Source organism: Mauremys reevesii, linkage group 5 (genome assembly GCF_016161935.1).
Source record: "Mauremys reevesii isolate NIE-2019 linkage group 5, ASM1616193v1, whole genome shotgun sequence".
Lineage (NCBI taxonomy): Eukaryota > Metazoa > Chordata > Testudines > Geoemydidae > Mauremys > Mauremys reevesii.
The window spans coordinates 1,720,624-1,734,176 of NC_052627.1; the positions used below are offsets into that span (position 1 = coordinate 1,720,624).

A 13,553-nucleotide genomic window follows, 5' to 3' on the forward strand; every position below is an offset into this window, starting at 1 on the left:
TGGTGTGTAGCGTGTCTGTGTCGACTCTCTGGGGCGCAGTGCAGACCAGTACCGGGTCGCTGGAGAGCAGTGCCAGCGAGGCACTGGGGAGCGGTACCAGGATCGAGATTGGCGTTAATGACCGAGCCGGTACCGGGATTCAGATCTGGATCGCGACGACGACTGCCTGCGGGAGCAGTGCCGGGATCGGCTCTGGGAAGAAGATTGTTGCCCTGATCGGTGCCGGGAGCGATGTCGGGAGTCCGAATGGTACCGTGGCCTGGAGCCATGCTGTGAGGCGGATCGGTGCCGCGAATATGACCGGCGCCATGAGAGGGAACGGTGTCGGGACTGTGAGAGGCGTCGGGATCGGTGCCGTGTTTTCATGCTAGGAGACTGTGGACGTATTAGGGTTGGCTTGCCCTTAGACTGTACCGCACGAGTTGGAGATGCTGTCGTAGTCTGCGCTGGTGCCAGCTCTGTGAGGGCAATGAGGTTTCTCGCTGTTGCAAATGTCTCCGGCGTCGACAGAAGCCAGGGCTCAACCACGGTCCGGGTCGGGAAACCAGTGTGTGCCGGATGCAAAGGCTCCTCCCTCAGTGACGGAGTCAATGGTGCTGATATTGGCGCTTGTACCCTCGGTTGCTCCAGTGCCGGATGCGACTCCGAGGTTAGCAAAGGAGGTGCCGGCGCCTGTTGCTGAGAGACAGTCATCTCCGGCTTGCGCAGTCTCTTGTGGCCTGGAGACAGGGAAAGGCGCCGAGTCACTTGCACTGGACGCGGTGCCGGAGAGGTCTGGTGACGCGGGCCTCTATCCGCCGATGGGGGATCCGGGCTAAGGGCCGCCTCCATAAGGAGCTGCTTGAGCCTGAAGTCCTGCTCCTTTTTGGTTCGAGGTCTGAACGCCTTACAGACCCTACACTTGTCGGCCTGATGAGACTCCCCGAGACACTTGAAACAAGAGTCGTGGGGGTCTCCCGTTGGCATAGGCTTTGAGCAAGTTGAACACGGTTTAAAAACCGGAGCCTTGGGCATGAGCCTGGGTGGCAGGCAGGGAGTAAGGGGGAGGACCCCTTCCAACCCGCTAAATCTAATTATAAATGTAACCCTATAACTATAACAACTACTGCACTATACTAACTAACTATCTAAAACCAGGAAGCAAAAGCTAGGGAGAGTGGAGGACAACTATGCCGCGCTTCACAGTTCCAGCGACCGTTACGGGCTGTAAGAAGGAACTGAGGGGGGCAGGGTCGGCTGGGGTATATATCCAGTGCCATTAAGGTGCCACTCCAGGGGGCTCCACAGCCGACCCACCGGGTGTTGCTAGGGTAAAAATTCTCCAACGATTGTGCATGCAGCGCGCGCGCGCACACCTAATTGGAATCAATATGAGCAAGCACTCGAAGAAGAACTACTGTTTCAATGGCATTTCAAAGTTTCTGTAAGTAACACTGTATACAGTAGTACCAACTGCACCCCCCTCCTAGTCAAATTTTGGGCTTTTGTATGGAAGCCACCGAGACCCACGGGAGTATGATATAATAGTGACATGGACCAATAATTCTCTCACGGCTATGGAGACCAAACTTCGTTCCAGATACGACAGTCTGCCGCAATCATTTGCTTTAGATGCAGCCACTTGAAAGACTTCCCCCTACGTTGTGTACTACAAATATTACAAAACTACTAGAAGCGTAGCCCTGTAAATGACAAGTATAAATGCTTATACTTACCCCATAGGATGCTGCATTATGTAAGGGGATTAGTCCTCCTTTGTCTTGAGCATTAACATCAGCACCATGCTCTAGAAGGTATTCAGCTACTTCCAGGTTATTATAGCCGGCTACAAAAAGAGAAAAAAAAAATAGAGCATCAGTAGAGCTAACAGAAAAACTGGGAAGGTGAGAAAGCTAAAACTATTTGATTTTTAGAGTTCAAAAGCACCTCTTTTGCAAGCTACTTTCTTCCTGTAATATGTTTAGACAGCTGGCATAGTAACCAAGGCAATTCGCTGTGGAACTATTACTATGTCAGTTCCTTATGACATACTCTGTTTTTTGTTGATTATGTTGCATAACTGTGATAAGAGAGTCTAGAAGCTCTGGTAAATTGCTTACCTGCAAGATGTAATGGTGTTGAATTTCTTCCTTGGGTGTCTCTGCAATTGATATTGTCTGGTGTACACAGCTTCTGCACTCTTGCCAGACAACCCTTTTTGGCCGCATCTAGCAAGGCAGCATCTCCCCGCAGCAAGTCCTGTATATCTGTGTCTCCTTCTTTCACCAGATCTAGAGGAGTGTTACCATCTCTGTTCTTTTTTGTTGGATCTGCTCCATGCTACAAATAACAACTCCACATATTATTGCCACAAATACATGAGTGCAATACTTAAGTATGTCAGTTCATGGACTGTATTCTGCAGCATAGCACTGGGAATGCTCTCAAAGCTAGTGAGATTTTGGCAACCCATTTTCATGAATTAACAGCCATGTACTTTAGTGGATACCCACTGAACAGAATATACATTATGAAAGCTAAACCCAAACTGCTAATCTACAAAGCAACCTTACAGATCTGAAGAGCCTTGTCTATACTAGAGGACTGTGGTGCTTTAAATGCACACTGCACTTGTAACCTCTTGCATCCATACACTACACAGCTTGCTATGGTTCACAAGTTTTGCAACTGCATCATTGTAAAGGCAATTGCTTGGAGCAAGGCTCATCCCAGCTATATTCTGCATGTGGTCATTCTTCAAGTTGCAGTGTGAGCACAATCTAAAAGCACTGGTGTTGTAAAGGCACTTCTGTACAATCTGACAATGCTCCTGTAACCCCTTTCGCAATCCACTCTGTAGGTTGTGCAAGTTTCCTCCTATACCCTGATAATTCTGTTTTGACCTACTGCAGCTTCTGAGTTTTGTGCTTTATAAGCTGCGGCACTGCCACATAAAGACTTTCTTTGTTCCAAAACTCAAGTATATATTTGTATACAATACAAAATGCTGATTTCTACAATCCACATTTTAAAGTTTTTAGTACAGTCTCTCTAACACACAAACCTCTGCCTCTGGGCCCTGCAGAATGGGTACCCAGTGTGCTGGTCCTGGAAGGGATGGAGGAGTGCTGAATGTTGATGCAGTGCAATGGAGCACTCAGAACAGGATGGCCCATAGGAACGTATTGCATCCCTACAACTTAGTGAGTTGCACCATTGTTAATGGCAACAATGTAGCAAAACTGAGACTCAGGAGAAGAATGCAAATCTATATTAGGGAACATTTTTACCAAAGGTTAGCTCCCCATATTACTTTCTCCTCTTAACTTTCCCACCATTGCTAACAATGGTGCAGTTCCTGTGGTGCCGTAACAGTGGGAGAGCTGCAACACACAAGGTGCTGGCAACTGCCAACAAGTTACCCGCTGTGTTGTATAAGAATGTTCAGAGCAGTCTAACAGTTGTTAGCATCAGCGAAGCAGCCCTGCTATTAGCTAAGGTGGGCAATTTTGGTGGGGGAGGGGGGGGAGTTTACCACTGTGCTGCTTCCAAGGCTGTGTCTACATTAGACAGGAGTATAGAGTAAGGATGTGAATGGAAGAAGCGGGCAGAGATTGGCTCTAATGCATCCAGGCAGTTTTTGGAGAGAGTGTTCTCTGTGGCACATTGTTTAAAATGTCTATTGCAGTCTTCTGAAAATTACAGCTCTATATCTCTAATGTGAAAGGTTTCAAAGTGGAACTTTTCGCCTTCTGGCAACAATACACACATCCATGGGCTCAGATATATGCTGACAGGGCCATATATAAACACACAGGGAGAATGCTATTGGCCTGGCTACTGAGAAACAGACAAAAATTCAGGAACACAAAGACAGCCCTCTTCACCTACAAGCACAGAGAAGCAAAGGAGAGGATGCAGTTCAAAGCAAGGTAGTGGAAGAGAAGGTCACACAAGAGGAGGCCAACAGCAAGCACGCATCCCAAAAATCCATTTGAAAAAATGGCTTTATTTTTAATTTTTTTAAATTCAAGTGTAGTGGAACAAAGCAAGGCAGTTTTCAGGAGGGTGCAAATTCCACAGCACAGTGCACACCAAAACAAAGGCATTATTGCCAGTCAGAGCAGCAGAAACCCTTCATAGCAAGTGGGCTATGAGCACAAATACCAACCAGTACATGGTTCAAGAAAATCGTCTCAAATGTACCCAGGGCCAAACAGTTTTAAAAACCAACAGTGCAAATTTTAAGGGTGTATCAGTGGAGCACATTTAGCTCTTAGATGCAAAAGTCTGATTTATAACAGGTATTATAATCTCAACCTCCTAGGGACTTTAGGGAGTGCTTCTAAGTCTCCTGTGATGTGTCTATTAAGGAACTGACTTTTTTTGAGGATCCTTTGAGGTTGAGTGTAAGAACGGCTAACCCCCCACTGGAACGATCACTGGGCTGCAGAGCACTCCAGTGCTGATAAAAGAAAAGTGATTTTGAGGTAACTTCTGTAATCAGATGTCACTTTAGGGGCCCTCATCAAGCACAGCCCTGGGACCTCTGTGAGGGACAGCTTGTGGTTTCTACTGAAGCAGGATTTTAAATTGCTGTGGTGGTCCTCCATCGAAGTGCAAAAGTCTTCAGAAAAATTAACAAGGTCGAGTATGAATAGCTTGGCTAAGCAGCAACCATGTAAAAAGGGGTGAAGAGAGCCTGACAACTGCCTACCCTTTACAAAATATATATATAAACGCCTAGGATGAAAACAATGTGTGGGGTTAATTTCCCTATTAATCTCTTGCAATTTTGTCAAGCTTATTTTAAACATTCTCATTAAGGGTTTTTGTTTAAAGCAAGGGCTGCTAGCTTGAGCACTCCTGCTGATTATCGTGCTTCTTCCAAACTGTCTTAATTTATATTTCCTCTGGGGCTTTTCTCATACATAAGAGATTTTCTAAAGACATTTGATTATTGCTGTATTCTGTACACTTGCACAAATACCAATGCAAGTTTATTCAATTGTAGCAACTAACAAGTAAAAGTTCATTTTTTTGTATCCTTAAAACTAATTCCATTTGTTTCAGTTTGTATGAAGCAAATGTTATTTAGCTGACATTACTGAATTAAGAGGAATATTTCAGAATAAATTAAAACATTGTATTGAAAAATCATCTGTACTGATGAATTTTAATAAAGTGAACATGTTCTCAATTGATTAGATTCTTCCTGTTGGTATGCATCCTTCCACCTTTTCATGTTCTCTGTATGTATAAATATCCCCTGTCTGTGTGTTCCATTCTATGCATCCGAAGAAGTGAGCTGCAGCTCACGAAAGCTCATGCTAAAATAAATTTGTTAGTCTTTAAGGTGCCACAAGTACTCCTGTTTTTTTTGTAGATACAGACTAACACGGCTGCTACTCTGAAACATGTTCTGAAAGGCACTTCAAACGTCTTTACATTCATTATAGAAACTGCTAGATATCACAGTAAAATTTAAGATGAAAATGGATTCAAATTAACTCTCTGAAAAATAATAAAATGATCTTTTTTTCAGATCTTAAATGTAACAACACACATTTAGAAATACATTTGGTAATTGTGAATGACTTACTTTTAAAAGCAGCTTGCAGATTTCATATTTTCCTTTTGCTGCTGCTTCATGCAGCGGGGTAAATTTCCACAGGTCTGCCACATTGACAGATGCCCCATGCCTCACCAGCAGCTCGGCCACCTCATAGTGTCCATATGAACAGGCATTATGCAAGGGTACTAAGCCACTAATTAAAGAGAAAAAGTTTTAATAGTCACAAAAAGTCAAATTCAAATACAAGTTTACAAAGCTCCAGTGGATAAAACAGTCTTTTCCCCCCTCTGAGGCTATCAGCATCTTTTAGTATCCCCAATTTCACAGCTTTACATGCCCTGTTATCGAGGTACCTATGAGATGAACATCGCTTTTCCAGGCAACGAATGAAAACAGCTTTTCTTCAGCTCCTGCCAATGATGTTCCTAACTGATGATGTTTGACCAATTGTTATTGTTATTAATTTCTATAAACAGGTCATATCAATATTAATAACAATACCCATATGTTGCAAGAATCACTGCTGTAATGTTGACTTTGGACGCTTGAGTGTAAATTTCCAAAAAAGGGGTTTTGGTGGGTGGCTAAAATCCCATCTGACATGTGACATTTGGGCATTAGTAAGTCCTGTACGTGTAATATTGTGGGGAAAAGTACTCAGTTCCATTTGGAAAGAGCTTAAAACTTCAGGACATTTAGGACCTGAACCTAACCTTGAAACTGTTCATTTTTCTTTCTTCATAGATGGTCTATATTAATACAGAAAGCTAACTTTGAAAAAGTTGACTATTGGTTTCCCTAAGTATTGTGACATGTTTTCCCCCTTTTAAATCAAACTATCCGGAAAGGGTAGAGGTTGTGTAGTATTTCTAGCCTTTCCAGATCGTTTGATTTAAAAGGAGGAAAACACGCTGTAATAGTTAGAGAGACCAATGGTTAACCAATGGTTTCAAAGTTAGCTTTCTGGATTAATATAAACCATCTATGAAGAAGAGAAAAATGTACAGAGTCCATCCTGGCTATTTCACATCATATAACTAAAAGGCTAATTTTAGACCTTCCAAAATATTTGATAAACTGCTATTAAGCAGAAAGAACAATCAAATAAAAAGAGAACAGAGGAGGAAAAAGCTGCAGAGACTAAAGAAGTAAAGTTATCCCAGCTAGAACACTATCATCTAATACTCTGATACCAGTACTCCCAGAAAGCTAAACATTCCTGAGAAGACTATTAACTCTCTCCCACAATGAATGTGAGGAACAGTGGTTAATAAGAAACAATATGGAAAAGTTACCCTTTGTCTTTGGCATGCACATCTGCCCCATGGTGCAGCAGATACTCTACTACAGATACACGGTTATAACCTGCAGCAAAGTGCAGCGGGGTTGAATGACGTCCCTCCAAATCTCTGCAATTCACATTCTGAGGACTGCAAAGCTGCTGTTAAGATCAAAGAGGAAACAAAAAGTTTACTACAGAACTTGATCACAGTTCGAAACTTGTTTATGTTTTCAACTCATTTCTTCCCCCTTAATTAAAGTTTGAAAAGTAAATAAAATATTCTTTTCTGATAGTGGGCCATTTCATGAACTCGAACATGGGCACTCCCTAACTGTTCTTGGCTTCAATGTGACGACTTTCCCCCTTATTTTAAGGCAGTATATTTTGAGTTCCCCTCTCCAAATCCGTAAGTAGAATCCTGGTAAACAGAATCCCAGTCTAGTTGGGTCACGAGATGAGGCAGGCAGGTATTATCCCCATTTTGCAGGTGGGGAATCAGAAAGACATGTTAGTGGCTTGTTTAGGGAGCTCTGTGGTCTAGTGAATTAAACACTGGCATCTATGGAATGGGGAGTCAGGAGAGCTACGCTCCAATCCTGGCTCTTTTACCAATTTGCTGTATGATCTTGAAGAAATCACAACCTCTCTACTTTAGTTAGCTCATCTATTACCCCATCTAATATGATGCTATTTTCTTACTGAATGTTGCGAGATCTAGCTAAACAATATGTGTGAAGTGCTACGTAAAAATGAAAAGTTAAAGCCACTAAGTGGCAGAGGTAAGAACTCTTGAATACTTGTCTCAGCCATGTACTCCTTTGTCTAGACCACTTGCGTTGAAGGGGGAGGCACCATTACCCCTCTGTCTCCCTCCTCAGACACAAGATAGTCTGGGAAATGGTGAAGTCTTTGTAAGGTCTGGTAGGCTTTAAAAACTCTTGCAAGTTTAGATCAAGCTAAAAATATTCACAGTGGCCCTAATATCCAAACCGGCCTTAGATCTACAATAGTCACCATTAAAGAGTAAACATTTACCAACTATAACCATACAATGTTCTAGTCTATTTTAACGGATAGGGAAATCCCCACGGTACTGTAGCTGTTTCGTAATCTCTGCAGTACAAATTCTATTGGCAAAGTCTATTGTGCATATTCAACCCCAACACTGTAAGCCTTCGGCTGAACTGACTCTTCCCCGCCACAAATTCTACACATGTATGAAAAGCCTTTCAATTTTTACCTTAAGAACCAATGAACCCTCTTTTTTCAGACTTGGTTTGTTCTATAGATCTCAGAGCAAGTCACGCTTGAACAAAGTCAGTTCAGCTGTTGAGTTAGTGCACACACAACAGTTTTTATTGGAACACAGAGTGTGGAAAGTGTTCATATGTTTGTATAACACATATACATAAACCAGAAAACATACAAGGCCGAACCAATTTTGCTCAATTTTTCTACAATACCTTGTGTCTAAGGCCAACAGTGCAATATTTCAGCCACACTTCTGTTTGCCAAAGCTATGATAAGCTGGGGGTGGGTGGAGGTGGTGAGAGAGGGGCAGCTGTAATGCAAGGGGAATTTTTATTTACCTGTTAATGTTCTTTTTTTGAGATCTTCTGTACCAGTCCAGACACTTGGGGGTTATAGTTTCTCCAATCAACAGAAAAAACGGTTACTTACCTTACAGTAACTGTTCTTAGACACGTGTTGGGTACCTAAACATCCACTATAGGTGTATGTGCGCCCAGTGCACTTAAGTCGGAGACTTTTGCTAGCAATATGGGTGTTCTCCTCTTGCTCTCAGGTGAAGGCATACAAGAGGCATGTCCTCCACCTCCCTCTCCACTCCTTAACACCACTGTAAGCAATGACCAAAGTAGCAGGAAAGGTTGTGGAATGTATATGTGCACAACATGTCTTGAAGAACAATTATTATAAGGTAAGTAACTTTTTTTTTCCCTTTGATTGACATTGTAGGTGGAGGAAGTTTGGATCACCAAAACAGAGACTGTAGCACTGACTTGCCAAAGCATCATTGAGAAAGCTTGTGCAATGACATAATCTGTAGAAGAGGTACAGAAAACCATGTTGCTGCCTTGCATATATTATCTGTTGGAACATTGCCCAGGAAAGTTGAGCTCTGGTAGAGTGAGCTGTCATTCTTGATGGAGGAGAGACTTTAGTAAGCTGGTAGCAGAGTCTGATACAGTCAAGTATCAAGACATGCATCTGACGAAGTGGGTATTCACCCACAAAAGCTCATGCTCCAAAACGTCTGTTAGTCTATAAGGTGCCACAGGACTCTTTGCTGCTGATACAGTCAGAAATCCAGTGAAAGATTCTCTGGGACAAGCCGAGATAAGCGATGATGATAACACTCATCTGATGCTGCTGCCTGCATTGGCCAATTGTCCAGGAAAGGGAAAAATTGAATGTCCAAACAACAGATGTGTCAGCTGTTACCAATGAACCATGTGCATGGTATCATCTGTTTTTTCAGACCTTGTGATGGGGTGTGACTCACCACGCTAGTGCCTCCTGCTGGTTGTCTTGCGGATCAGCTCCACAGGTTGGTATGCTGACTGTAGGTGATATCGCTTCTGCTTCTCGACCTGTGTTGCTCCAAGGACCGTGGCGTCCTCTTCAGAACACAGCCTTCTGGCTGTGCCACAGTCTGCGCTCCCCACTTCCAGGGGTGCTGGAGGACTTACTAGATGCATTTCTGGGAGAAGACCTAGATTTAGAGGTCTTGTGAGATACTGAACATTTAGAACTCTTCAGCCCAGACAAATGGGGAAGCATGATGTTTGCTCCCACACTTATCTTTGGACTCAGAAGAAGCTGGAGGAGCACTCTGAGTCAATCCAGAGGCCCAAGGATCACAACTGGGAGACGGTTCAGAGGCAGGTCACGTCGCCTCCTTCCTGAGGAGAACCTGCAAGCAACAGTCTCTCTCTGCTTCTTAGTCCGGGTGGGAAAGGAGGTACAAATAAGGCATCTGACCCTCACATGCCCCTCATTCAAACGAATCAGACAACTCTTGTGCCCATCTGTGAAAGGGATAACGGCCCTGAAAGTGGCACACTGCCTAAAACCTGGGGACTTCTTCATAGTAAATCCTCCAGGTACTAATAGAACTATATGTACACATAACTATACTACACTATTCTGTACTTTAATATATACTACACACTAAACTACACTTACAGTATAACTATAACCACTATGGACAAAGTTTTCTAAAGCTGGCTGACCAAAGCTAAGCCTTTAAGGAGCTCCAACTCTTGCCATGGGCAGCGAGAAGGACCTGACAGGAGGTGTCAAACAGATAGTTAAGGGTTAATGCCTCTTTTACCTGTAAAGGGTTAAGAAGTTCACCTAGCCTAGCTGACACCTGACCTGAGGAACCAATGGGGGAACAAGATGTTTCAAAAGGAAGGAGGGAAGTTTCCTTTGTTTAGTCAGTTTCAGTTTCAGCCGGAGTGAGAAAGATCAAGGAACCAGCCTCTTATCAGAGTAGTAAGTTTTAGAAAGGGATAAATAGGTTTATGTTTATTTTCTTTGTAACTTGTCTGGGTGCCATTAAGGGAATTATCAAATTGGGTATTCTTGTGTGTATTAAGATTTTTGCCCAGGGGAACATCCTGTGTTTTCCATCTATTGTCTGTGAGATTAGCTGATATGCTGTCCCCCAGAGGTTTTTTTCTTTCTTTTACCTTTCTTTTCTTTAATTAAAAGCCTTCTTTTTAAGAACCTGATGGATTTTTTCCCTGTTTTTTTTTTTTTTTTTGAGATCCAAGGGAATTGGATCTGGATTCACCAGGGATTGGTGGGGGGGAAAAGGGAGGAGGAAGGAGTAATTCTTCCTTATTTTTGAGATCCAAGGGAATTGGATCTGGACTCACCAGGAAATTGGTGGTGGAGTCTCTCAAGGCTACCCAGCGAGGGGAAGGTTTTTGGGGGAAAGGGAGTGATCCAGGTACTCAGAAGTTCTGGATGGTGGCAGCGAGACCAGATCTAAGCTGGTAATTAAGCTTAGAAGTGTCCATGCAGGTCCCCACATCTGTACCCTAAAGTTCAGAGTGGGGGTGAGACCTATGACATGGTGAGCAGTGGAGGGATTTTAAAGGAACCTAGCCAGATTTTTTTTTCCTCCTTTGAGATGCTGGAGAAGCAGTGAAGGAGAGATACCCTGAAGGCAAACAGATAAAGGGTTTTCTAACAAGGATTTCCAGCTGGGCTTAGCTGGAGGGTAATTAGCAGTTTGCAAAAGACAAGTCACAAACCAGTTTTTCTGGTGTCTTTCTCATTCTGAGGAGTCCAGTTAAAAGCTGTGTGTTTGTTTTTTTTTTACACCTCGCAAACAAGATAGCTCAGGCAGAGCAGGGAAACATGTCAAGCAAAGAAAAAAAAAACCCATACAACAGGAGCTAAAATTAGCCAAACTCCAGGCTGAGGAGAGCCAAAAGGAACATGACAGACAGATGGCCAGAGATGAGGCTGCCCACAAAAGAGCTATGGAGGAGAAAGAAAAAGAGAAAGCCAAAGAGGCTGACCACCAGAGGGCTATGGAGATCCAGAGGGAGGCCCAAAAGCATGCCCTGGAGTTAGCAAGGGCTAAGCAGGATTTACCAGCCAACCCTAACAACCCTTCTCCAGGTACTGCTTCCCATCCCAGAAAATTCCCCACCTACAAGGCAGGTGATGATACTGAGGCCTTCTTAGAAAATTTCGAAAGGGCCTGCCTTGGGGACAGCATCTCTACAGACCAGTACATGATAGAGCTGAGGCCACAGCTCAGTGGACCCTTAGCAGAGGTGGCGGCTGAAATGCCTAAGGAACACATGAACGATTATAAACTTTTTCAAACCAAGGCCAGAATCAGAATGGGGCTAACACCTGAGCATGCCTGTCGGCAGTTCAGAGCCCTAAGGTGGAAACCAGATGCGTTATTTACCCGACACACCTACTACATTGGAAAGAATTGGGATGCCTGGATATCAGGAGCAAGTGCTAAATCTCTGGAAGAGCTGTCCTTCCTAATGCAAATGGAGCAGTTCTTAGAGGGTGTCCCTGAGGAAATAGAAAGGTACATTCTAGATGGGAAGCCCCAAACTGTAACTGAGGCAGGGGAGATTGGAGCCAAATGGGTGGAAGTGGCAGAAAAGAAAAAAAAAACTACTAGCAGTTGGAGCGAATATCAGAGGGGGCAAACCGAAACCAAACCCTATCACCGGGGGCAACCCAAGGCCCCACCTACAACCCAAGGAAAGCCCCAGACACCTTATTGTCCCACCTCACCAGTCTCCAGCAACCCACCTCGGCCCAGTGACCAGTCAGCTGGGCGATGTTTTAAATGTAATGAACCGGGACATATAAAGGCCAACTGCCCCAAGAACCCCAACCGATTACAGTTCATTACACCACAATCACACCAAAGATCCCCAGGCCCAGATGCCTCTCAAATACCCTCGGAGCAAAGGGAAAACTTGAAAGTGGGCGGAAAGAAGGTTATCGCTTGGAGGGACACTGGGGCACAAGTGTCAGCTATCCACCAATCTTTAGTGGATCCCCAATTCATCAACCCAGAGGCCCAAGTGACAATTCACCCATTCATGTCAAAATCTGTAAACTTGCCTACAGCGGAGTTGCCTGTCCAGTACAAGGGTTGGTCAGGAATGTGGACTTTTGCAGTCTGACAATTATCCCATCCCCATGCTACTGGGGGACGACTTGGCCAACCATGTGAAGCTGGCCAAGAGAGTGGGAATGGTCACACGCAGCCAGGCCAAGCAAGCTTCCACACCCATCCCTGTTCCTGAGCCGTCCACAAGGGCCCCGTCTGTGTTACCAGAGACCCAGACAGAGGTGGTGGGACCGGATCTTCTACCCATGAATGCTACAGCCGTAGTGCATCCAGTCCCAGAACCGGAACTGGCAAAGCAACCAGCACCAGAACCGTTGCCAGCACTGACTCCAGCGCTTGCAAGCCCATCTACAACTCCAACGCCAGAGGGCACCAGCGGGCCTGAACTGGCAGAAGCAGCAGACAACCCTACCTAAGAGGCTCAGCCAGAGCCTGAAATATCACATAGTGCACCAGCGGAGAGCGGTTCACAATCAACGAAAACCAACCCCATCACCTACATCGCTTCCAGATGGACCAAGCCCAAGTCCACAGTCCAAGGAGGAAATGATGTCTCCAGCCTCAAGGGAACAGTTCCAGGCTGAGCAGGAAGCAGATGACAGCCTTCAGAAAGCTTGGGTGGCGGCACGGAGCACCCCACCGCCTCTCAGCTCTTCTAACCGATCCCCGTTTGTTGTAGAACAAGGACTTTTATACAAGGAAACTCTTTCTGGTGGACACCGGAAAGACTGGCGTCCTCAAAGACAGTTGGAACTACCAACTAAGTACCAGGTAAAGCTCTTGAGCTTGGCTCATAATCATCCCAGTGGCCATTCTGGGGTGAACCGAACCAAAGACTGTTTGGGGAAGTCCTTCCACTGGGAGGAAATGGGCAAGGATGTTGCTAATTATGTCCGGTCTTGTGAGGTGTGCCAACAAGTGGGAAAGCCCCAAGACCAGGTCAAAGCCCCTCTCCAGCCACTCCCCATAATTGAGGTTCCCTTTCAGCGAGTAGCTGCGGATATTCTGGGTCCTTTTCCAAAAAAGACGCCCAGAGGAAAGCAGTACATACTAACTTTCATGGATTTTGC

General features: G+C 44.6%; 1 protein-coding gene across 2 annotated transcripts in view; it reads right to left on the reverse strand.

Moving 5' to 3' along the window:
• Window positions 1–13,553, reverse strand: part of TNKS (tankyrase) — a 332,035-nt gene that overhangs the window by 55,748 nt on the left and 262,734 nt on the right. For both annotated transcript variants that reach the window (XM_039540122.1, XM_039540123.1), the window contains exons 14-17: window positions 6,850–6,995; window positions 5,582–5,747; window positions 2,100–2,319; window positions 1,716–1,825 (exon numbers count right to left, since the gene is read on the reverse strand). In XM_039540122.1, the coding sequence (XP_039396056.1) occupies window positions 1,716–1,825; window positions 2,100–2,319; window positions 5,582–5,747; window positions 6,850–6,995 (642 nt within the window). The remainder of the gene's footprint in view (window positions 1–1,715; window positions 1,826–2,099; window positions 2,320–5,581; window positions 5,748–6,849; window positions 6,996–13,553) is intronic.